Below are 25,808 nucleotides of genomic sequence, written 5' to 3' on the forward strand. Positions count from 1 at the left end.
TCATACCTCAACTTTCCTACAGTAGTATTTGGAATGCCCTGAATAGCAGGGCACCCCAAGTACCCTGCCAGGCTGGTCTAATTCGAGGTAAGGACTTTGGTAAATCAAATACCATCTTATGACAACAGGGAGAGAGAAAGGTCAAGGTTAACTCCCTACAAGAACACTTTCATAATATCTAATTTTAAGCAGCATAAATTTTGAAAATATACCTCAGTGGTAACCAAAAAAAAAGTCCCTCCACTCTAATGGGCCATTAGATAAGCATGAATAGGAACCATCTGCCAAGAAGATGTGCGTTTTGACCACAGTGGTGTTGTCTTTACCACAGGTAGACAGGAGGAGCAGTTAGTTATTGGAGAGGACTCCTGTCTGTGGCAGCAAAAATCTTAAATCTGTCTAGGGGAATACTCACTTTCCGGCTCTCCACAGGAGGAAAGCATGTACTGAACTCCTAAGAACTGGTGACAAATTAGTAATAATCATTACTGCAAATTAGACAGATAGAAGAATGAGCAAAATATTTCCCAGTTTTCCCCATTCTGAAAACATTATCAAATTTCTTAAGAACCTGCTTCTAAAAATAACCCAACGCCTGTGATGGTGTTAAGATAATGACATCAAAATCCTATATTCAGTTCCTCTCGGCAAAAGTGAAGCCCCTGATTGCTGAGTGAACGTCAACAACATTGACAGGTACAGGAGTGGTAACAGCACCTAAAAATACTTATTTCCGAAGTGACAACAGGAAGGGGGCGGGGCGGGGAGCGGGGCAGTGCGGGTTTGGAATGTGGACGGGAGGAGCTCCTGTGTGGTAGGAGAGCTTCTGGAAAGCACATTAGCTACCATACCCTTCCTGTCAGAGACAGGCTATAGCTTAGAGAAAGGTGTTTCTCCCAATGGGCTCCATTGTACTTGCAATAAGACAATCCCTGTTTTGATGAGAAACCTACTCTTTTCTTCCCTTCCACCATGCCTCCTTTTAAAACAAAAGCAAAATACCAGTTTGGTAACAAACACCATTTAAGACTGTTAAATAGAGAAGGAGACAATTAGCATGCGGGTATACTTTATGCAGAGTAAGAATTGCTACTGGGGACTGACTGATTGTTTTAATATTTACTGTGGAAGCATGGCCCAGCGGGCTTCCTCCTGCCCCCATCAGATACCTCCTTGGAAGGCTGCTCGTCAACCAAGCTCCCAAGAGACTCTGGAACATAACCAGGGTATAGCCAGTGGAACACAAGAGGAAGACCCTGTCATCTACTGATTACATACGTCTATTCAAAGAAAATGTCCAATTAACCTCTCTTCTTTTTCTGGCCTACAATTAAACTTCCTAAACTAATACACAGAGAATCTTTCTAATTTTGCATAGTACCTAAGGGCCTGATTGACACTCAATAAATGGCATTATTAACAGTAATAATGAATGCTACATAGTGCCAAGGACACAGAGCCCAATAAATCTTAAATAATGACAATAATGAAAATATATGATTAACTAGTGAACAATTATGAAGTACGCTGCAAACAAAGTGCTACACCGGGACAGAACAATCACAAGCTGCTGTGTTAGGAGTGACAGAAAGCAAATCGGGGTGAAAGGGGGGAGAGATATCAATGAGAAGAGAAAAAACTCCCAGCCATGGTCAAGTTGCTACCAGCCAGAACACTCACATTCCTCCAATGGTGACGGTGGCACAGGTACGCTCTGAAAAGGCGGGCACCGTATCTGTGGCTGGGCTGGCTGGTCTAATGTAGTCCACAGTCACATTGACCTGAAAACAAGAAATCAAGGTAATTAAGGTTGAGAATTTGCAACACAGCTCACTAGCAGCCCTGTGTGCTGGCTGTAAAAGCTCACTCACGGTACGACTTTGTGGGTCTAAGATTTTAAAAAAACAACTGAAAGCTGAACCACACACCGGGAGAAAACACCTCCAAAAGCCATCTTGGATAAAGGACTATAGTATCCAAAATATAGGAAGAACTCTTAAACCTCCACGGTAAGAAAATCAAAATCCCAATGTTACAGTGGGTAAAAGACTTGGATATCTTATCAAAGAAGACATACAGATGACAAGCATATGAAAATATGCCCCACATGTGTAATTGGGGAAATGCAAACTGAGACAACTATTAACACGTCGATTAGAATAGCCAAAATTCAACACACTGACAACAAACAGAGGTGAGGGTATGGAACAAATGGAATTCTCGTTCACCATTACTGGGAATGCAAAACAGTACAGCCACTCTGAGCAATGGTTTTATATAGAACAAACTTTTACCATACGTTCCACCAGTTAAAAACTTATTTCCACACAAAAACTTGCACTTGGATGTTTCTGGTAGCTTTATACATAAATGCCAAAACTTGAAAGCAACCAATATGTTCTTCAGTAAGTGAGTAAAGAAACTGTGGTTCATGAACACAACTGAATACTATTCAGCACTTAAAAAGAATGAGCTGTCAAGCCATGAAGAGACATGGAGCAATCTGAAATACACATTGCTAAGAGAAAAATGCCCATCGAACGGCTATCTATTGTATGATTCCAACTGTGACATTCTGGAAAATGCAAAAATGTGGGAGACAGTAAAAAGATCAGTCATTGCCAGGGGTTAGCAGGATGAGACAGGATGAACAGATGTGGGGGCAGGATTTTGACAGCAGTGAAGCTATTCTGGATTATACCATAATGATGGATACATGTCATTCCACATTTGTCAAAATCCATACAATGCAGAACACCAAGAGTGAACCCAAGTCAATAATGGACTGTGGATGATGGTGTGTCCAGGTAAGCTCACCAATTGTAACAAATATACCACTCTGGAGGGGGTCTACTGATAACAGAGGAGGAAGTACATGGCTGGGGGCGGGTGGGACAAGGAAATTCTCTTTCCTTTCTGCTCAATTCTGCTTTGAGTCTAATTGATGCTATAGAACCTAAAAGATGACTGATGTCAAGAGAGAAGGACAAATGGCTGAACCTTTAAGGTCCTACATAAACTTCAGTCAACAGAGAAGAAATCTGGAATATTCCTGGAGGATTCCTAGACATTTTGGTAAAGCAGCTCTCTAACCTTTTCGGACTACTTTGAAAATCTGTTTAAAAACATGAAATGCCTCAAGAGAATAACTACACGGAGTTTCAGTCTGCCATAGTTCTCAAGGCCCAAGTTAAGAAGAATCAAAACGACACAGCTGACTACACTGAATACCAATAGGGGCGGACTTGGGAAATTTGGGGGGTGGGGTGGGAGCAGGACGGACTGGACCAGAAGAACCTTTAATACTGGGCTAATCCTAGTATATACAAAACATAGGGACACAAACACGCCGAGCAATGCTTTTTCTTTATGAAGCCTTTCAAGATGACCATGTTTGTGTGTGGAAGCAAAGCGGCATGCTGTGTCCATCAGGAAACACACAGAGCCGCATTACAGCATGAAGGCATATACTTGACTTTGGTCATGGCCAAGCTTATATACCTGTACTGAGGAGTCAAGCACCCTGAGGCCATCCTCACAGTCTCAAAGTCCAGAATCACCTTTCCTAAAAACCACTTTGGTTCTCACTGAGATACTTGAAGACAACATGATGTATGAGCATCAACCAGACTGCTGGTGAGCACCACCAAAATCCCTTCAAACTGCCTGCTCCTCAAAAATCCATTTTAAAAATGAATATGGAAATTTTCAGAAGAACAGCTGCCTCCAAATTCTGACTGTCAGATCACTCACTCTACCTAATCACGTTTTAAAAGCAACAAGAAGCCCTATCAGTGAGAAAGCCAATTAAGGGCTGACGGCAAGGCAAATCTTTCTCATGAGAAGTACTGTCATAATACAACAACTCAAAAGAAATCATAAAGAGGACTCCTTAGGTCAGATGTCCACACTGACATTACTGCTCAGCCTTATCACTTTGTCCAAGCTAAGGAGATGGATAAATGTGAGGAATGTGAACAGACAGGGAGTCGGGGTAGGGGCAGGGTTGAAAAACTACCAACAAAGAGGTTTTCAGAGTTGCCCCACATGCAGCTGATCAGAGTTGTTAGAGCCCAGAGGGCAAGGAATGGGCGGTCTACACACACAGAAGCACAGCTGACTCCAATCCCTGGAAGGGAAAGAGTCCTCTGCATGCTATTTATTCTGACCAACCCCTCTGGCAACTCTCCTCTGGCAAGGGCGGATGATTAACCTCTGGGAGAAGGAAGAGGCTGGGATACCTGTTGAAGTTATGGTAAAAATCACGCAGGAAATTAGCACTGAACAGGAGCTAAACCTCAAGAGTACCCACCCAGGAGTACATGAAGTAACTCAGGGCCCAGTAGGGTATGGTCCAATTTGGGGCATTCAGGGGGCAAGTCAAAAAGTATGTAGAGATGTTCACCTATTTTTGTGTTTTCACCCAATCCATCTAGTAACAAGCTCAAGTCCTCAGTTTCACTACCAGGGGGAAAAAATAATTCATCCTGCTTAAAAATAAACTCAGTGAATCTCAAGGTTACCTTGCATCTGCCAATGACAGGCCTCCTCCTCAGGAGACGGGAGTGGGGCAGCGGCTCATCAGCGCAAGCACGTGGCACACAGTAACATCAGCTCTCTCCCCAGAAATCATGCTAGTTCACCAGGAAGGCTACGTGAGTAGTGGTGGTGATGGTTGTGCTGAGGGGTGTATTGGCAAGGAACAGTTCCCCATCTCATCTGCCAGGCCAAAGGCATGCTATCCCCAAACTGTCTTCAAAGGAAATCAACCCCACTCTTCCAAATCTTTCAACTTCAATCAGCGAAAGAACTAGTAACTACATTCTACATTCACCTGCCAATTAATTTTTTCCTCTATCTAGAGAAAGAACTGAAAGGCAGAGATTAAAGAGCTCATTGGGGGAGGTAACATTATTAAAGAAAATCTCAAATACAAATGAGGCCCTGAGAATAGCCCACAGCCACGACGCACACCTGCAGACAGCTATGACAAACCAAGAATTAAAGTCAACGTGTAATTAGCATTTATGTCCCTCTCCTGGGGAGTCTGAGCTCTGCTCTCCTGCCTTGGAGTTTCTCATCTCCAGATACTCATCCCTGACTTGTCAATCACTTGATAAAGGGCAGTTTCAATTAAACAATGGCAGATCTTAGCAAAGTCTTCATCTGAATAATAACAACCTGAATTTTGTGCTTGTGGGTGGTTACATATGGGATGGCATGAGTTGAAAAGAAGTACTGGGTTATTGCAAACGTTTCCCTCATTTTTCCAGCAAAGATGCTCCTGGAACATTGGGTATATGCAAGAATTTACACGTACGGGACACAAGGGGAGGGCCTGGCCCTCTTTACAGCAAGGACCACAAGGAGTCCACAGCTCCCTGCTGATTCCACCTGTCATTCTCTTATGAATGAGTCATACATCACCTCCCTGGGCCTCACTTTTCTTAGGCAATTCACTTGGTAAATGAGAGCACTAGACTAGAACTTCAGAGCATCACTGAACTCGAGAATCCTAGAAGACAATTTAGCCAGACACTGTGTGCTACATAGCATCACATGGTTTATACAGTAGGAGTGTATATCAGATCAGTCGCTCAGTCGTGTCCGACTCTTAGTGACTTCATGAATCGCAGCACGCCAGGCCTCCCTGTCCATCACCAACTCCCGGAGTTCACTCAGACTCACGTCCATCAAGTCAGTGATGCCATCCAACCATCTCATCCTCTGTCGTCCCCTTCTCCTCTTGCCCCTAATCCCTCCCAGCATCAGAGTCTTTTCCAATGAGTCAACTCTTCGCATGAGGGGGCCAAAGTACTGGAGTTCCAGCTTTAGCATCATTCCTTCCAAAGAAATCCCAGGGCTGATCTCCTTCAGAATGGACTGGTTGGATTTCCTTGCAGTCCAAGGGACTCTCAAGAGTCTTCTCCAATACCACAGTTCAAAAGGAGTATATGTAGTGAATAATATTTTGATGAATGGATACATGTAATCAGGAACCCTTCCAGACATAAAATTCTGAAGGACACTAAATGAGATGGTTAGGACCACATGGTCAAGCTGTTGACCATTCTGTTCTATATATTAAAGCAGGAAGGAGGGAAGAAATATTTTGAAATTGGGATAAAGCTTTAAATTAAGAAAAGTGTAATTCTGCATATTACTTTTTTTTTTCCAAAGAAGCTCTCAGAGAAAAAGAAAGGGTAGCAGGCAATCTGATTCCTCCATGGTCCATTGTGGAATTCTCCTTGAAAACAATTTCAAAGACCCTTCAGAGAACTAAGATGAGAACTTAAAACCAAATTTGTATCCCAATCTCATATAAAGTCTGGAAACAGCTTAGTATTAACAGAAAACACTCAGGTCACACCTAAGGAATTCCATCTATGGATACCCTTCATGAAACTAATCATTCACTAGATGGTGAGTGAGTAGTATCGTCATACTTCAGTACCGTCAAACCACCGAAGAACTCCACAGACTTGTTCATGCTGATGATAATCTGAAGGCCAGCGCATAAGAGATACCTAACATTTCCAGGCCAAAGCCTGAATCTGGGCTGTTACATGAGGCTATTACTATATAATCCCACCCACTATTCCACATGGCCAATCATAAACCCACAAAGAGATGTTAAAAAAAAAAATACCCTGCCTCACAAAAAAGGCTCTCATGTGACCTGTCATCCTCATGACGGAAACAGAAAACACATCATCTGGGCAAGTCTGGCTAAGGCAGCAGGCAGATAAAAGTAAGTAGAATAAAGTATTTCAACAGCTTGAGTAAGAGTACGGGCTCTGGCAGCCACTTGGCTGCGGGTTTGAAAGTGAAAGTAGCTCAGTCGTGTCTGACTCTTTGGGACCCTATGGACTATACAGTCCATGGGATTCTCCAGGCCAGAATACTGGAGTGGCTAGCCTTTCCCTTCTCCAGGGGATCTTCCCAACCCAGGGATCAAACCCAGGTTTCCCGAATTGCAGGCGGATTCTTTACCAGCTGAGCCACAAGGGAAGCCTAAGAATACTGGAGTGCGTAGTCTAAAACCTTCTCCAGGGGTTCTTCCCAACCCAGGAACTGAACCGGGGTCTCCTGTATTGCAGGCAGATTCTTTACCAACTGAGCTATCAGGAGGGTTGCAGGTTTGGTTCCCAGCAATTCTACCTCTGAACTCTGTGAACTTGGAGAAGTAACCTCACTTCTGGCTTCAGTTGAACATGGATAACTCTACCTATCTCATCGTTAGAAGAGAAATGCATTAATATACATGAAACATTTAGAGCAGGGCCTGACTCATAATAAGCTCCATGTGTCAGTTATTTTTAGACAAACATACTGATTTTCTTGGAGGAGAGCCTGGTACAGGGTAGGTGATAAGTGTCTGCAAGATAAATACATAAATACATGCACACATACATATATGCATAAATAAGGCTCATGTTGGCTTTAAGTCATTAGGCAGAACTCAATTAAATACACTGTTCTCCTTAAGGAGCCACAGCAAACAAGAGTATGTACCTCATCCATATTTATCCCAACTTACAGATAAATAGGACTTATTTTAAAGAATGATACACTATTTAGTACTTATTTAGACACTCTCCCGGTTAATCGGCAGGTACTAGTTTGGAGATTGTATTTACCAAAGATAATTGAAGCAGAGTGTGGGGAATCAACTCAACTAATAGGCTAACCAGAGGTGTTTGGGGAGGATGCTCCTTGCCTTACAAAATCAGGAAGATCAACAAACAGAGAGCAACCAAGTTGGCATCTGCTCTGGGCATAACAGGACAATATTTAATTTAGGCATTCTTGATCTTTTCTCCCTGCTAACAAATAGCGTACATAATTATTTTAAAAGTATCAGAGATTATCTTCTTAAAATCTGAAACACATTTTAGTTACTCATTCATCTAAATACAGATGAGCATCTAACAAAACTGTCAAGGGGTCCCTTGGTCCTGCTTCTGGGCATGCTGATCCCCAGCTCAGCTATCTACTAGGACACAAGCTAAACTCTCACAAGGAGATGTCAAACGGACCTTTGTTGTTCAGGAAACAACAACAAGAGTCACAAATGAGGGCAACATATGTACACTGACATCTTCTGTGCTGTGCTTTAGTCCATCAGTCGTGTTCGACTCTTTGCAACCCCATGGACTAGAGACCGACAGGCTCGTCTGTCCATGGGGATTCTCCAGGATAGAATATTGGAGTGGGTTTCCATACCCTCCTCCAGGGCGTCTTCCCAACCTGGGGATCGGACCCAGGTCTCCCACACTGCAGGCGGATTCTTTACCATCTGAGCCACCAGGGAAGCCCAAGAACACTGGATTGGGTAGTCTCTCCCTTCCCCATGGGATCTTCCTGACCCAGGAATCAAACCAGGGTCTCCTGCATTGAAGGTGGATTCTTTACCAGCTGGGCTACCAGTGATATTAGAGAAACAGAAAGTTGATTTTTAAAAGTATTTCTGATTTAACTCAAAACACCCAAAACATTATCATATCAACACATAACCAGTATTTCTTAAGGTATTGGGTTTCTTTCCTTTCACTGACAAAGACTTTGAAATCCAGTGTGTGTTGTGCAAGGAAAACACATCCCAGTCTGGACCAGCAATACTTCAAGTGTGCGGCCACTTACAGCTGCAGTCGCAATACTGGACTGTACACGCCCAGACTGTTCATTATGGGACCAGGGTCTTAGCCTCAATCCTCTATACATGCTCCTACCTTTAGTGGTTCTATCCTTCTCTAGTTTCTCCCAGGAACTTTTGTTATCTTATATTTATGAATCCTTGTAAATACTCAAACCAAATATGAAAAAACATGGTATAAAAAATAAAATGTTTATTATTCATTTTCTGACTGAAAAAAAATCTATTTAATTAGACTAGAAAGACAAGGTATTTACATAATTTTCAGTTCTAAAAAACATTTCAGGGGTGAGAATAAATGTGTACACAAAGGAGGAAAATTCCTCCAATTTATAACTGTCATCGTGGAATATATTCTGTTCAATGTTTGAGGAAGATACTTTTGAGTGACTTCTCTACCAAATCAGTGGCTGAACTTTATCCTTGATTTGCTGACCCAAGTCTAGAATTCTTCACCTTGATGTTTCCAATGTATTCTAATGGATGGTAACTAGAAACTCATGGTAAAGAAACAGCTGCTTTTGTAGTTATGACTAATGCCTCTGTTGAGTATGGTGTTACTAGAAGGTGAGCAACTGGTAGATGTGAACCATTTATGTTTATAAGCACAGACAAAAGCAGAAATCTCTATGTCCCATTAGGACATCATTTAGCTTTGGCATGTCTTAAATTAAAAGCACTTTCACAGATACACTGACAAAAAAATATACATTTATGCTGCAAAGAAAAGGAGACATAAGCAATGATCCTCTCCTACCTCTCCAACCCAGCCATATGTATTTGGTAACACCCCCTTCAAAATCATTGTAATTAGGTGCTAAGGCCGGCTGTTTATTCACATGTATTTATGTTGCTTTCTCCGATCTACAATCACCCTTCCCAACTCCCCCAGAGTCAGAACAATTTTGAGCACATTTCATTTTCATCAATGGAACATGAACCTCTATGGCTTCCCAACCTCTATGATGAGCACAGAGTCAAGGAGCTCTCTTATTTAATGTTTCTGACAAAATGAAACCACTGCTTCCCACCCCCTTGTCAGATGCGTTCATCTGTTTTGAGAGGAAAGGTAAAACCCAGCTTCAGATGGGGCCTGTGGAGATGCTAAGAGTCTCTACCTGACATTAGGCATTCATTTAAGTGGACATCACTATTTCCCGATGAACACTCAGTTTGGTAAATATTTAATTAGAAGCATACCCAGGCATGAGATTCACAAGTAAACGTGAAAACATTTTATGTAAGAGGTCACTAGAGCTGGGCAATGATTTCTAGAAATAGTGATAACACCCTGACAAAAAACAGAACATTAACATGGTCAGAAATGAGGCACTGTTTATGCATAAGGTAGGTAACAAGCACATATAAAATCATCAAGGGGATGAAGTTCTGACTGTTGAAAATATTTCAAGTAACTCTGAGGAGGATCAGAGATGAACAGAAACCACCCTTTCCAAGTAACCTCACAGTTACAAGTATTTTCACCCATGCTCTTGATTCCCAAGTCCTTATAAACCTACAAATGCATCTGAAAAGCACAACCTGTGTTTGCATCAGTGTTCTAACCATTATCTTACGCATCATGGTTTAACTCATCCCGATACCTAATTGTCATACCACACTATCCATACCCAAGAATGCCAGCGGCCCCCAAAACACTACTGGAAACTGTCACATGGGTCCCCTTCCTGTCTCTTCTTTCTTCTCCTCAGAGCCACCATCTCCACCACCTTCCTCTGGAGGATGAAGGGTGAGTGTGGGTCTTTTTTCTCCTCTATACAAGTGTCAGTCACAGTCATCTGTGTCCAAAATTTCCAAGGTCAGCAGCAGTCAGGGGAAATTAAATCACTCCGTCCAGAACTCTCCCTGGAGGAGTTCCAGCCACACAAGCAGCACATATATACGGAGATACTCATGCCTTTGTGTAGAATACACACAATGTCACCCAGTCGTGAAAACAACAGCTATAATGAAACTAAGAGGAGAAGCACAAGGATATGAAGGAAGGGTATTTGCTTAAAGGCATCTCAGTCATATTACTGGAGGAAAAGAAGAATGCTTTTAAGACGTGGATAAAAACAAAAAGGTTAAATTACATTTTCTCCACAAATCTGTGCCAGTCTACCAAGGAAAAGGCCACTCACCAAAAAGCCAAACTGAGAAACTGAAGCAATCAAAGTGGGAGCTCAAGTATGCCCAAGAATTCTGATCAATTCCTAATGCTTTGGGGGCTGGATATTGCAAAATCAGTACAGAAAAGCCACCCTGTGTCCACCACAGTTCAGGGCATACCTATTTCTCCAGCATGCCCACAGGGTGGCATTTAGAAGTCATTCAGACCAAGGAAACAAATATATACTCAGGTAAGTTAATGTAAGGTGAAAGAATGGTAACTTGGACAAAGAGAAATGTATGGTGACCTCAAAGGAGAAATATAAAGAAAAAATATAATTCTTAAGGAATACCTGCCAATGGCACAAAGAAAAACAGCCCAAAGATACAGCTCTTCTGTTACATAAATTATTCTCGGTTGTGTTGCTAAGAAAAGATTCCAAGATAGTCAGGTGTTACCATCATAAGCCTTTCTTCCTTTAGACTACCTTCCTCTTCCAGCATTGCACACAGAAGATAGAGGCCTACTAAATGAAACGAAGTTTCCCGATCAAAGGCACAGCGTGCACAGAGCAGTAACACCTGAGGTCGGTGTCTGAAACTATACACCAACACTGATCAAAGACCATCCTGATTGCATCTGTGTCCTCCTTCAAATCCAGGTCCTCTAAAAAACAAAAAACACAACCCAGTATTCGTATATTCACACAGCCAAGTCTCCAGCCCACAAACATATATTAGAAAATTAGGTGATTAGCACTGGATTTTAAACCTAGGTCAAAAGGACCAATTACAGCCTAGATTCCTGAACTAAGCTACCTCTCAGCAGCTGTACAAAGAAGCCCTCTCCCAGACTCACAATCCTTCAATTTCCATTACTCATATAGAGACACAAAGCAAAGGTATTTCTCAAGTTCTTAAAAAACAAATTAAAAATAGAATTACCGTAAAATCTAGCAATTCTGGGTATATTCAATCCAAGGTCTCAGAAATGTTTGGAGCCTATATTCACAGCAGCACTACTCACAATTATCAAAAGGCAGAAGCAATCCAAATATTCACTGATGAAGAAACAAAATGTGGTCAATGGAATATTTTTCAGCCTTAAAAAGGAAGGAAATTCTAACATATGCTATGATTTGAATGAGTCTTGAGAATGTCGTGCTAAATTATATAATCCAGTCACACACATAAAAAAGAAATAATGCATGATTCCACTTAAATAAGGTACTTGAGAGTAGTCAAACTTCAAGAAAAAAGTGCATCATGGTTCCTGGGGCTGGGGGCAGGCAGGAACAGGGAGTCATTGTTTAATGGGTATAGTTTCAGTTTTGCAAGATGGAGACTGATTGCAGGAGAATGAGAATATCCTAACACTACTGAACTATACACTTTAAAATGGTTAAGATGATAAATTTGATGTAATGTGCATCTAACAATTAAATGTGTTTGTGTGTGTGTTTTTAAACTTGGGGTATTCTACCCACATAAGCCAGACAGAGCCCAGACTACTCCAGAATCTCTGAAGAATTCAAGAGCATACCTCTATCACTTTCCCAGGAAAAAAGATGGTTTACCCACAGACAGCAGTCATTAGAAGTCATGTCTCCAAACCCACTAACAACAGAGTAGAAGCCTCAGTCATGGAGGACAAATCATTCCATCTTCCCAGGATATGAAATAGCTATTTTTCTGCTTCCTAAAGACAGCCAACTGAAGCCGCATGCCTAGGTACCACAAGTCTAACTAGATGGACCTGTGTCACCAATTCTCAGAGGCAGCTATAGAATGGGATGGAGTAGTAGTCTACAGCTCACTCTCTTCCTATAAAACTGTCACACATCTATGGAGGTCCATCTACACTTCTGGGAAACTGCTGTGTTCCACCATAATCCCCCACCTCTACCTAGTTCTCCAGTTGAATTTAATCCCTGTTGTCCATGCTCTTATCTAATCAACATTCAGTTTTCATAGCTTCTCTAAGTGGCAATTTTACTGTTGGCAGAAACCTAAATGGGTACATCTTCTGAGGTCAAACTGGCAATTGTACTAATATTTAATATGCAGTGTCTTTTGACGTTTCACAATTTGGCAGTTTCACTTCAAGGAATATAGTTCTATAGAAACAAAGATGTATGTACAAGCATTCTGTCCTCTGCATTCATGGTGGTTTAACACAAATGCATAATTACAAGTTGTGATTGAACTCTCGCACTAGCCCAAGTTCCAAGTTGGCAGTAAGCATGGCCATTTTTTCCCTATTACAAGCATGTCTCGATAAATATGCTGTAGCTGTTGACAACAAGGGAAATCTGTATCTTCTGCTATGGCAACATTTTCAAATTTTAAAAAGCAAAGACACAATGGTAGCTGTAATCTCATTTGGGGGAATTCAGGGACATACTTAGAAACAATCTGGGGGAACTTACGTAGCACTGTTAGAAGGGCTTACCTTCAAAGGTATGTGTTCAACTTTCCACATTATAAATTTCTAAGATTTTAAATTACATTTGAAGGATAAATAGGTAAGTTAAAAATATAAACCAGTGGTAGATGGAATAAAATAGACAACGGAAACATGTACTTTAATTAAAAAAAAAACAAAAACAAAAAAACAACTGGCCTCCTCTAACCAGATTTCAATGTTGAACATTTATTTCCGACTAATTCCCAGGATGATTCCAGGGTCACCACTCAGGCCAACCAATAAGGATGATGTGGGGCTGCAGAACACTGCTAGAAGGACACTTCCGGGTGCCCAGTGGTGCGCTGTGTCCGTGGCAGGTGGGCATCACCATCTGCAAATGAACTGCCACTCTCACTGTGTGCTGATAATGATGCTGCCGCCGCCACCTGCCTGCCATATGTTTCCCCGACTTGTCACGTAACAAGGAACTGCATTTTGGCACGCTGATCGCTGACAAGTCTGATACTACTGGCCATCTTTGTTCCATCTGCAGCACTTCCTACAGCCGAGGTAGCTACTCGATGCTTCACAGGATGCATGACATAAAATACCACTTTGCCAACTGACCACTAACTAACACCAACATTTTACAGTAGACTCCCCTGCTGTTCTTCCTCTACTCCGTCCAAGGGCTACTCATTGAAGGGCTGTGTTCCATCCTCGTTTCATGTCCTGCAACCCTATTTCCCATTAGTAGAGAAGAAACACAGACTTTCTACTCCGATAAACCAAATTCATTCTCTCTCCCTTCATCATCACGGTACAGTCAATAAAGGCTGATGATAACCCAGGGGGTTTCCATTTTTAGCTCTAACATAATGTGTGTGTGCATGGTCATTCACTTCAGTCATGTCGAACCCTTTACTACCCCATGGACTGAAGCCCGCTAGGCTCCTCTGTCCACGGGACTCTCCAGACAAGAATACTGGAGTGGGTTGCTGTGCCCTCCTGCAGGGGATCTTCCCAACTGAGGGATCAAACCCACGTCTCCTGCATGCAGGTGGGTTCTTTACTGCTGAGCCATCAGGGAAGCCCCTAACATAACGCACAGATCAGCAAAGGGTTTAAGGACTAGCGGTGATGAAACACTGTCTCACAGCAGCAGATAAATCTGAAGGTGATGAAATATGACAGCATGTTGGGTGTACCACTAAACTGCCTCCACTGTCACTGCTCCTATTAGTAGAACTTCCGTCTGTATGAGCCAGCAAATATCAGTTTAAGGCCTGTTACCACATCTAGTCAACAAATTGGGAACTAGTTTCCAAAAAAGAAGGAAAGTAAAATTTCAAAACCTGATATTATCTTCTTAAGCAAAAGACAGCGAACATACAAATGTGAAATCAATCAAGCATGTGAACTAAATGTCTTGCTTTCCCATTAATAATGAGAACATAAAGGTAATTATCCAAAGCACTTCTATGAATTAGCAAATCCCTAGACAAGTAGATGCTTCTCTTAATGAGGGGATTCTTCACACATTTCAGCAGCCACCCCCATCCCCACTCTCACCCACCACTAACTCACTGGATAAAACGCCAACCAGCAATAACATCAAGAAGGAAACACCAACTACTCCTTGTCCTCCATTCAGCAGCCATTCTGCCAACAGTCAACAGTATACCAATTTAATAAATTTCATTGTATCCACAATGCTGTGCAACCGCCACCGTTATAATTCCAGAACACTTTCATCATCCTGAAGAAAAACCCTTTACTCACTGAGCACTCACTCTGCAACCCCTGGCAACCACCATCTACTTACTGCCTCTTTCCATTTGCTTGTTTTGAACATGCCCTTTAAATGGAAACATACGATAAGTGGTCTTTCATCTTTCACGTGGTATTATGCTTTCAGGTTCACCCGGGTTGCTCCATATGTCAGTACTTTATTTCCTTCAACGGCAGAATGTATATAGTGTGTTCATATACCATATTGTGTTTATCCATAAAAATATACTTTTGAGACTGCAGCCATAACAGCAAGTGCACTGAGAACCACTTTAATAAAATCTCATTATAATGATAAAAAATAATCTTATTTTTTATAACAAGAAAATATAACTGAGAATCAGCTGAGAGAAGAAAGGCTCTATCTGATGCCATATGCAGAAAAGCTACTATCATTAACACAAATAACTAAACCATTGGAGTCAAATCACATAAAGGAAATATCTGAATCTCCCAACCTGTCCAGTTCAGAGAACTTCAACCAAACCCATTTAAAAAAAATAAAAAGCACCACTCTCTCATTAAGAGGAAAAAGAAATCTTTCAGGGCCTAAGTCTTGAGGAGATGGTCCAAACAAACAACCAGCCAGCCATTTCCAAGGAAAGAAATCTTCTTCCCAACAGATCATGTGCTCAGGACAAACAGCACAGGCACTCAGGCATTGTTTAAAATGGCAAAAATGATACAGATACCACCTATGGAAATATTCTTACAAAGTATGAAATCCCTGTAAAGCTTTAAGCCTCCCACTGGCTGCATCTGCTTTCCAGTTTCCTTGCACACACTCACTCACGATGAACCAGACTTAACACAGTTTCAAGGATCCTCCTATCTTCATGACTTAGCCTGTTTGAATACATCCTTGATTTCCACAGCAATGTATCACTCTCTGACGGGTCATGTGAGCTCGTTTCTATGTGACGGTCTACATACCAGCTGACCCAATTCCTCTCCAGCCTGCACCAATTCCACAGCAGAAAATGAACGATGAATTACTCTACAGCACAGAAGGACAGGAATAAACAGAAAGACCCAATGAGCCCTCCTCCATAACTTAGCACAGAAAGATTTTTTTATTCTTCTGCTACTAAAGAAAAGTCCCCATGTCTTTTAGCACATAAGATAAACTCAAAATAGGAAAACTGGTTTAGTCATTACATAACTGTCTGAGCTATAAATTTACTAATCTGATCACCAAAAGACCAGCCTAAGAATATAATGAGGATTTTTAACAATATTCTGCCACTGTAGCATCACCACAGAAGTTTAGACAAGTCTGTGGGAAAGAATTTTAAGCTAAAACTTCTAGCAGGTCTAGAGGGTAACAGGAAAATGCCTGGTGAGCATATATAGAATCCTGACAGAAGCACCTGGATCATACCACAGTACCAACCTCCAAACACTAGAAAATCAGCAACTGAGGAATCCGTCTATAACCAAGAGTTTATTGCAATCAATCAGTAGCCAAGATCTTTAGGCAAACTACCCCAAAGAGAGACTTCTTGAACAATCTCAAAAGAATGGTCTGAAGCCCAATCATTTCATTTCATTCAATACATTTCAGAACATCTAGTAGGTGTTGGAAATAGAAATCAAACTTACTGCATTACAAAAAGGACAGACAAAACTGCAATATATACATGCTAAATTTCATATATATATATATATATGTATATGAAAAATCAAACAGAATAGTAATGCATATAATATACTTTAAAAATTTCAGGTTCCTTAGGTGAAAAAGAAAGGATGGGTCCATAATATATTGAATACATTGTCTATTATCTCTGTAAAAGATACACCAAGATGCACAGGCATGTTTAAATCAAATGAAGTGACCCACTTATACATAGATCCTGCGTAACAAATGGTTGTAACAGACAGAAGGCTATAAATTGAAACGTTTAATAAAATGAGCATTCTATTAGTGACATCTGATAAAAATTCTTTTAAGTAAATATCACAATAAGCATAATACAGTAATCAATAAAATATCCAATGGTATGAGGCTCAAAAGTCTAGGGGGAAAAATCCCATAGTTAATAGGAAATGACAGGCATGTTAGAGATACCCTAATCTGGAGCAAATGGGGGGAAAGAGAAGAATTATTGGGTTGGCCAGTAAATTCACTTGGATTTTTCCATAAACTGTAACAAAAAAACCCAAACAAACTCTTTGGGCAACCCAATAACTGGCATTGATCTAATAAGCAACTCCCAAACCTAAAAAAAGAATGAATATAATCAATTTTTAATAATTCTACAATATATCAGTAATCTATCTGTGAGAGTTTTCATTTTTTTAAATACACATTTTCGATTCTCTTGAACACTGTGAGACTGTATTTTAACTGCTTAGAGGTGGCTGGGCTGTGGAGCAGGGGGAGTCACATAAATAACATTTATAACATGACAGTTATTCAGGAAGATTATATAATCTGTCCAAAAATTATGTAAGAGGGGTCTCTTCTGCAATACAAAACAGCTAACTCATAGAATTTGGAACAGGCTAGCTTATTATAAAGACTGAAAATGGAAGATATATCTCAGTAGTAAGTTACTTTTAATGATTAAGTTAAAATTTTTATTACATTGAGATTATCTTTTTATCCCAACTCTTAGTTAGCTGAGCTTTTAAGGCATAAAGTAAAATGAATGACTTTATTTTAAATCAAATGAAAGTAATCACAGTTATTACCTAGGGCAAGTGTATGTTACTATGTAAGAAAAAGCAGATTCAGGGGAGTTATATGAATTACCCAAACTTAAACAGCAATTCAATAACAGTTATATCCACTAAATCCTACAAATAAAAGTTGAAATTACAAGAATAGTAATCCACAATAAAAAGTCATTTCAGTAAATTAGGTCTGTTATATGCCTGGAGAAATTTACAGTCTAAGAGCCCAAGGTCTTACAAGTCTGAGAAGCTACCCTTAAATACATGATGCAGTGCAGGTGGCCGAAGGAGTAATCCATGAGAAGGCTGAGAACGACTACCAACTTTGGTTATTGTTCCTGGTTTTCTCCAAAACTATCCAGCTTATTGCTATATCTCCTACTGATTTATAAGCAAGAATATAAAAAACAAAATTAAAAAAAAAAAACCTATTCTATTGCTTAGTTGCTCTAAAATATCGGAATAATAGAAGGTTAAAATTAAGCATTAAGAACTAGACTAAATGAAATCTATGGAGAAAAAATAAAAGCTCAAAATACAATAGTTAAAATCTCAAAAAACAGATGTCTGACTTTAAATGAGAAAAATCTAAGGGACTTAAAAGGGGGGAAGCTATTATACTTCTTAAATGGCCAAATCCCATGTAAATAAAGCACTCAACATCAATGAATAGACTTACTAAATACAAATTATAATTATATATAAATTATATATAAATAGAAGCTTTTTTGCCCTTAACTTTAGATCCACCCTCCCTGGAGAAGGAAATAGCAACCCACTCCAGTACTCTTGCCTGGAGAATCCCATGGAGGGAGGAGCCTGGTAAGCTACACTCCATGGGGTCACAAAGAGTCTGACACGACTGACTTCACGTTCACGTTAGATCCAGCCACATGGAGAAGCCTGATTTTGTATGCTAGTGAATCTAGTTGATTATACAGTATGGCACGTTTATCAAAACAAAAAGCCACAGCACCATAGTTCAAAAAAGTTAAAATGAAATAAAATTACACAACCACTGCAATTATCACTTCAAGAAATTTTATTTAAGTTTGTGAGGAAATGTTCAGGTGATGCTGTCAATTGACATAGAGGTTTATTTATATCTGTGTGTGTATGAATCAAAGAAAATCTCAAAATGCTAACAGTGCTTTGAATTACTTTTAATTTTCTTTTATATTTTCCAAACTTATAACTTATAACAAACATACATTGTTTTTATAATCAAACAAAAATCACAGAAGGAGAACAAAAGACCATCTTGGTTAACGGTGTGGTTTAAAGTGACAACAGTCACACTCACCAAAAGCACAGCGTGTGTGTGACTGATGAGAGGAGAGGCTTGACTTCCCAGCTCCAATTCTCCAGAAGGCTTAGAATCAACTGACAAAATTGTATTTGGTGCTTGCATGTTCCTACTTCCCTATTTTCAAAAATAACTTACAAGTCTATAGTAATTGTTTACAACATTCCAAAAACCAGAGAAAATATTTGGTAAATACTTAACCTGTGAAGACAGTCAATGGGGTCCCTCTCAAAGAAGAAGGGTCAAGAATGAGATCTGAAAAGCTTTGCCAAGTGAAGAACTAAAGAAATAAGATGATCAACAGTAGCAAGATGAGCAGAACTACTAGAAACGAAGACACTCCACTGCTCCAAAGGGTAAAATACCAATGGGAATGCAGATGGAGACTTGTATCTGCAGAAACTGCATAGGAATCCATCTTTTCCTAGCAGTGGGAATGCTACTATGTGACGACAAGACTAGCACAAAGAAAATGAATGTAGATCAGAATTTACATTCTAGGCTATGCAGCCAATGTAAATCCTATCCCTAAATTAGTCAGTCCTTAGAAGAACTGGCCCGTAATGGGGGCGGGGGGAGAGAGACCAACAAATGACAATACTGCTGAGGATGTACCTGGCCTAATTCATTTTGATCAATTTTGGTTAATATGCACTTTATTGTAAAAAGGACATCATTTAGAATCAGTGGAAACCTTAAGGGTAACACTAAGGAGAAATGACAATATGACACGAACTCATAACCAGTTTACTTACATCATTTAATAAAGCCAAATTTTTGCCTCATTTTGTTTTCCTATTTAGTACTAGGATAACTTATTAATTGCTCTGAGAAACGGAGAATCACTCTATAATACAAAGAATAACAAATCACCTGAAGCATAGTGAAGTACTTAAAATGTGCTACCTATGCGGTTAGGAATGAACCTATTTCATAGTATTATCGCAAACGTAATCAATCTCCAAATTCAATCTTTTAAAAGTAAATCAAAGTGGCAATAATATTTTGAAGTGTTAGATTAACTGAGCATTCATTTGGGAGTTGAAAAGAAGGAAATCAATCATTTATTTCTAACTAATGATCAAACAGCTGTATTTCTTGGATAGGTAAGTTCAGGAGACAGAGACTTCAAGTTTGAGACTCTCAGAGAGACTGGGGGCTAAAAAAAAAATGCTGGTTGGGGCATATTTTGTCCTTTATTTAGCTTACTTTGGGTCATAGAAAATTAAGTTCTCATCAGATCTCCTGCCAGTTCCCATGGAAACTCTATCAAGCTATAAAAAATGTACCAGGAATCTCAGAAAAGAAGCAAACTGGATGTTAAGAGTTCTCTCCAGGCTCTTCCTTCCCCAGGCCCACTCCCCACTTCCTCTATGAGTCAGGCAGATACAAGTCAGGGCCACTGAGCACTTGGGGATCAAAAAGGTTTTCTTAAAAAGAAGGGCAAGCAATTGAGTGTCATCTTCTTAAGATTGGTCTTCAAGCCAACAGAGGTCGAAGAAAATAAAATGAATGGCCATCTTCCTTTTCTCTCATTCAACCTTATCAGGACACAGAATAGAACAACCTCACATTTTATTTGTCGTATTATATACTGCTCCCTGTTCTTCATTTTCCCAAGCCCTGACTCAGTAGTTTGCGATTATCGATTGAGCTCTTACAATGTGCCGAGCACTGCAGTAAGTACTTTCCATACATTACCTCATTTAATGCTCATGACAGGCCTGGATTAGGTAATGCTACCCCAGAGATTCAAACCCACGTCTTTTTGCTTCCAAAAGTCCATATGCTAAACCACGACAAATAGCCAAAAATAGGATATTGACTAAATACTCAATTGATGTTAAATAATAAAAGTACTTCGTGTGTAAGAGTCTATTTAAATGATACAGGGAAACCATCATATTGAAGGTTACAAAACACTAAGTACCATATAATTATTAGCTAAGTTGAAAATTATGCAAATACCCAAATGCATAAAAAGAAGATTGGAATAATACATACTTAAGCATTAACAGATGCTACCCTGGGTGGTAGTTTCCTTTTGCTTTAACTTTTCTTTCAGAAATATTCTTTTTAGAGTGAATAAGTGTTGCTTTTGTCACTGATAAAACAGGCAGTATGTGTTATTTATAGCAAAGCAGCAAAAACAAAATACACTGTCATACCAAATGGACATTCTCCCCAATATTAGCTGAATTCATACTTACACTTTCAAGTAGAAAAATTATGGTCATAGAGAAAACAACAAAAACTCTTTAGTACTTTTAAGCACATAAATATGAAATACAAATGCAAAGATATCATTTTGGGCAATATATATGAAATTTTAACTATTTATGATACTAGTATTTGAAGAATATATACCCACAAACACATCTGTCTGTATTGGCCTAAAATACCTCTGGAAAAGATTTACAAGGAAATGATAATACTAGTTATTTCTGAGGAGGTAAACTGAACTGCTGAAGGACCAGGGTAGAAGGGAGCTCTTTGATTAATACAGCCTTTGTCAGCATTTTGAGTTTTCAATGTATTACCTACTCAATTAACACAAAAAGTAAGAGTAATGCAACCCCCCCCACACACACACAAAAATTAAAACAATGTTACTGACTTTCCAACAAATGCCTAAAAGATATGTTAACTAATTTAAGGGTCTGCCTATTTTATACAATAATTTGTCAAAAATATCCTGTGTTTCCATATTGGCTTTCCTGCCAAATGACTTCAAAATATCTGTTTCAGCAAATGAAACAACAAAGAGGATTTAGTTTCTTGATTTGACTTTGAAAGTCTTCAGGAGAAAATAAAAAAAGATGCATGGCTTTATCCATATACGTCCTTTCTAAAAATGAAACCTCCATCTATTTTTTTTAAAAAAGTAAAGAACATGTTATATAAAACAACCAAAAAATGTTTCAAATTATGGCTTCCTGGCTGTTTAAAAATTAAATTTAAAAAGTATCTTTGCCTTGCCATAGATACATATCAATGCAAAGAGGAATCTCTGCAAGAAAAGGAGGAAAGAAGAACCCGCAAATCAACCTGGACACACAGGGTGGAGGACAGGGCCAATGGCTTGGAGTCAGGGGAGAAACAAATCCAAATATCAATTGCAAGGAGGACCATGCAGAGAAGACACACGTTCCCAGATGTGGAAGCAGGTCCCAGGGTCAACCAAACAGTTTCCCTTTTCTTAACGAGTACAACACCCAAGCGCCTAGCAAGCACACACACACCCTGGCCCAGTCCTGGCCAGAAGGGGTGACCAACAGTTTCTTCCTCATGCATGCTTTCCTTTTTCCAAAAACAGAGCAAGTGACGGTTCAAGCAGGTAATTTAAAATGTACACAGCATCACCTAGCCTGTTAAATTCTATGCTCATCCGAGACGGCCCAAGCCCAAGGAGAAACTGGAACTGCCAAGCAAACCAGGTGAACTTGTTCAGATAGAAGCTGATGCTTTGTCAGCTTTGATCATGGACCAAGTTCCATGCTGCTGGGAGGAAGAACAGAAACAAGAAAAGATGACATTTAGCAAATCACTTTTTCCCTCTTAAGGCCAGAAAGGTCCCAGGGATCCAGTGCAATGGCCAGGTCAGACAGCTCGGCAGATGGGCGTGTGAACTGGACCATGAGAGCCACCACAAGCTTGGAATTCTGAAGCTGTTCGGGTTGTGGGTCTGAGCACCTCTGAGGAGGGGGATGGAAAATGGAAGGCAGAAGAGGCAGGAAGAAGGAAACCACCAGAAGGTTAGAGACAGAAGGAAAGGAAGAGGGAGTAGGTGTGTGAAAAGGAGAAAATATGAGAGGCTATCAATATCACATTCACTCTCAGAACGGCAAGAGAGACACAATAAATTTACCCAGACTTAGTGATCATATGACCATTTTCTCTTCAGAAACTGATTAGCGACCACCAAACCAGCAGCTCTGAAGAACAGCAACACGACTTATCCTTGTCTTTCATCTTCAAAAACCCTCCCATGCTGCGGAGTTCAAACCACACACCGCTTTTCTTCCCCATGGCTGGCACCGCCACTGGCAATGGAAGAAACTAGTAGAAAATGTGAAAAGGCTCTGGGCCGCCTCAAGGGGTCAGTCATTCTGACACATTTGGTTTCCAAAGCCATGTTCACCAAATGTAGCAAGCTGATGAACGATAGAAACAACCAGCTGAAGGAAGACACAGGTTCTGGAAAAGGGAGCAAAGAGGCGCTATCCCCATTGGGAAAACTGTGACCCCAACCATAACAGTTTAAACTTTAAATTTCAGGTGAAAAGACAGAAAAAACACTCTGACCATAACAGTAATATAAGTATAGCGGGAAAAGAATGAATTCAATCTCTGAGCTTTCTCTTACAGAAGCAGGAGTCTGGTAGGTTAAGGATAATTAAAGCCATGCCATACAGGGGGTAGAGATTTATCTTCACACATTTAAATGCACCTCTCAAATCTTGTGTTTTGGCTACTGCAGGTATTCACATTATATTGTTATTTGAAGCAAAATACGTCTTTGGTGCCAAAAAATTAAACTCAAAGGTCTATAAAAAGATCAAGTAGATCAATCAATTCAGCAAAAACAGGGCAAAAAATGTTCATTCTCCTTTTGCTGACAAGGAAATTAAGGACATAAAAGGAACCATAATCCAAAGTCATGGGGTTAAGTGAACAAGGACTAGGTGTACTTCACATCTGTGGGTACCAGGTAATGGTGTTTTCGCACCTCTGACCCAGGCAAGGGAAATTAGCCTGCCTTTTTCCCTACCGGGAAAACTACACAGTGATCAGTATTTGGGTTGGCTGTATTTACAAGAAAACCCGAACAAACTTTTTGGCCAACCCAGGAGATGCCCATTACGTCAAAGAGTCTCATCAGCGATACCAGGATGACCAATGACCCTTTCTGAGTTCTTAAATACGATCTTACAAAGGCAGATTCCTTTGTATTTTACAGATCAAGAAAACAAGGCAGACTGGAAGAAAGAAAATCACCCCAAGTATAAGAATTTGAACATGCACAATCTTCAGCTGTGTATCGTTTGGCCTCTGAGGTCACAAAAACATCCCACCTGTTGATTGTGATGCAGGCTGATAACTGTGGATGTGGCCGCAGGGCTGCACTTGAGGTGCTAGTTTCTATTCACATCCCGAGGAGCTTACATGGGTCCAGCCTTTGTGCCCTACCCCAAAAGTTACTCCTAAGGCAGTGGGCTGCTTCCTTCGCTTCCCTATACCTGCACACCTGAGGAGTCACAGCTATTGAATTAAACCATGCCCATTTTACAAATAGAGAAACAGAGGCGGTGAGAATGCACAGACCATATGGTTGGTTAGGGATGCATCTCTCAGCTCTTAAAGACTCACTAGGAGAGTAAAGAAGCTTCTGCAGCCGTCTAGCTGCATGTGGTAAGATTTCACCGCAACGTTCAACCAATTCCTAATCAGGGTCCGGGTCACTCCGCTATTTACTTCCTTCCTCTCCTCCTTTCCCTCGAGGTCTATATTAGAATGAGGTTAAGGGGTGTCAGAGGCTTACAGGCCCCCTATTGGGGGCCTCCAGCAGGAAAACCCCATGCTCAACTGGCCTCTCCTGCCCAACAGTCCTCTCCGCCTCCTCCTCACATCCAAGTTTAGCCTGACAGGCTCTGAGGAGCCGGGCTCAGCGGCAACCTGCCAGGCTATAAGGCAAGCCATACGTCGCAGAAATGGCCAAGTGGAGCCAGTCAGGGACTTATTTATTTCCAATTCATCTGGACTATTGTTCGGGAAGATGGACATTATGGAGCCCACGTCCCTGGGAACGAGCACAGCAGGCAGCAGTCAGGGGCCATCAAACATCTGTCATTTAGAGGTTTAAAATCGTAATGAAGGATTCAAGTGAAAAATATTCACTTACTGCTTACTAGTTGAGTAAGCCCCTCTGTCAAAAATCATTTTTTTAAAGAGAACAAATTACAAATGCTGCACAGGTTTCAAAAGGACGCAGAAACGGCCCCAAAGTAGACCTCCCGAACCAAGGAGCGGCTGCTCCGGCTGCCTCAGGAACAGCCCCCGGGCACACTGCCAGTCGGGGGGAGTCATCAGTTCATAACCACAACTCATATACAGGAAAACACACGAGAAACATCCTCATTCTACCTATTTGTAAGGCCATGGTTTTTATCTGTCAGACAGAGCTACGCCTGAAATCTCTTTGGAGTGGGGCTCGAGGTCTATATTAGAATGAGGAAATTGAAGAAGACAGGTGACAGAAAAACCATCTGCCTAGCTCAGAGCTATGCGATGAGCTTTCTACATCCCTTCTCTATATCCAAAGACTTCCGATTTTTAAGAACTGCCAGGTGGAGGACAAATTCCACTGCTTCTGTAGAGACTTATTACTGGGGGATCCTAATGTGATTCCTGACATCAGGAGCTGAGAGCTGAAGAAAAAGGTCAGACAGGCTCTTTGCCTGATAGGGGTGAGGGAGGGAGGTCAGACCTGGGAACGGATACTCCAGAAACCAGCACAGGGGAATGACAGGGTGGAGTGGCCCCAACATTACATGGGGAGCCAGGAATAGAGGACCGTGCTAAGATCCTTACAGAAAAAGAAGTGTGAAGGCAGGAAGCTGTGAAAGGGCTCGGCACGTCGATGCAAGGGTGAGAAGTTCTTTGTGATGTATCATATGGAGGGTAGAGTAGGAAGTGAGACTGGAAATGGAAACATCCCTAAATGACATTATGATATTTTATACACAACCAGCTTTCTTTTCTCTTCATTTAAGGAGGCAGGAGCTTTCCTGCAGGCATATGGGTACACGAGAGTCTGTGAGGTGACCATGACTGTGAACACAGAAAGCAATTCTGAC

At 40.7% G+C, this 25,808-nt stretch overlaps 1 protein-coding gene across 1 annotated transcript in view; it reads right to left on the reverse strand.

The window, feature by feature from the left end:
• SND1 (staphylococcal nuclease and tudor domain containing 1) overlaps positions 1-25,808 on the reverse strand; it is a 421,273-nt gene that overhangs the window by 232,668 nt on the left and 162,797 nt on the right. Inside the window, exon 12 of the mRNA XM_027539080.1 lies at positions 1,681-1,781. Within this exon, the coding sequence (XP_027394881.1) occupies positions 1,681-1,781 (101 nt within the window). The remainder of the gene's footprint in view (positions 1-1,680; positions 1,782-25,808) is intronic.

The sequence above is a fragment of the Bos indicus x Bos taurus genome, chromosome 4, assembly GCF_003369695.1.
Source record: "Bos indicus x Bos taurus breed Angus x Brahman F1 hybrid chromosome 4, Bos_hybrid_MaternalHap_v2.0, whole genome shotgun sequence".
Lineage (NCBI taxonomy): Eukaryota > Metazoa > Chordata > Mammalia > Artiodactyla > Bovidae > Bos > Bos indicus x Bos taurus.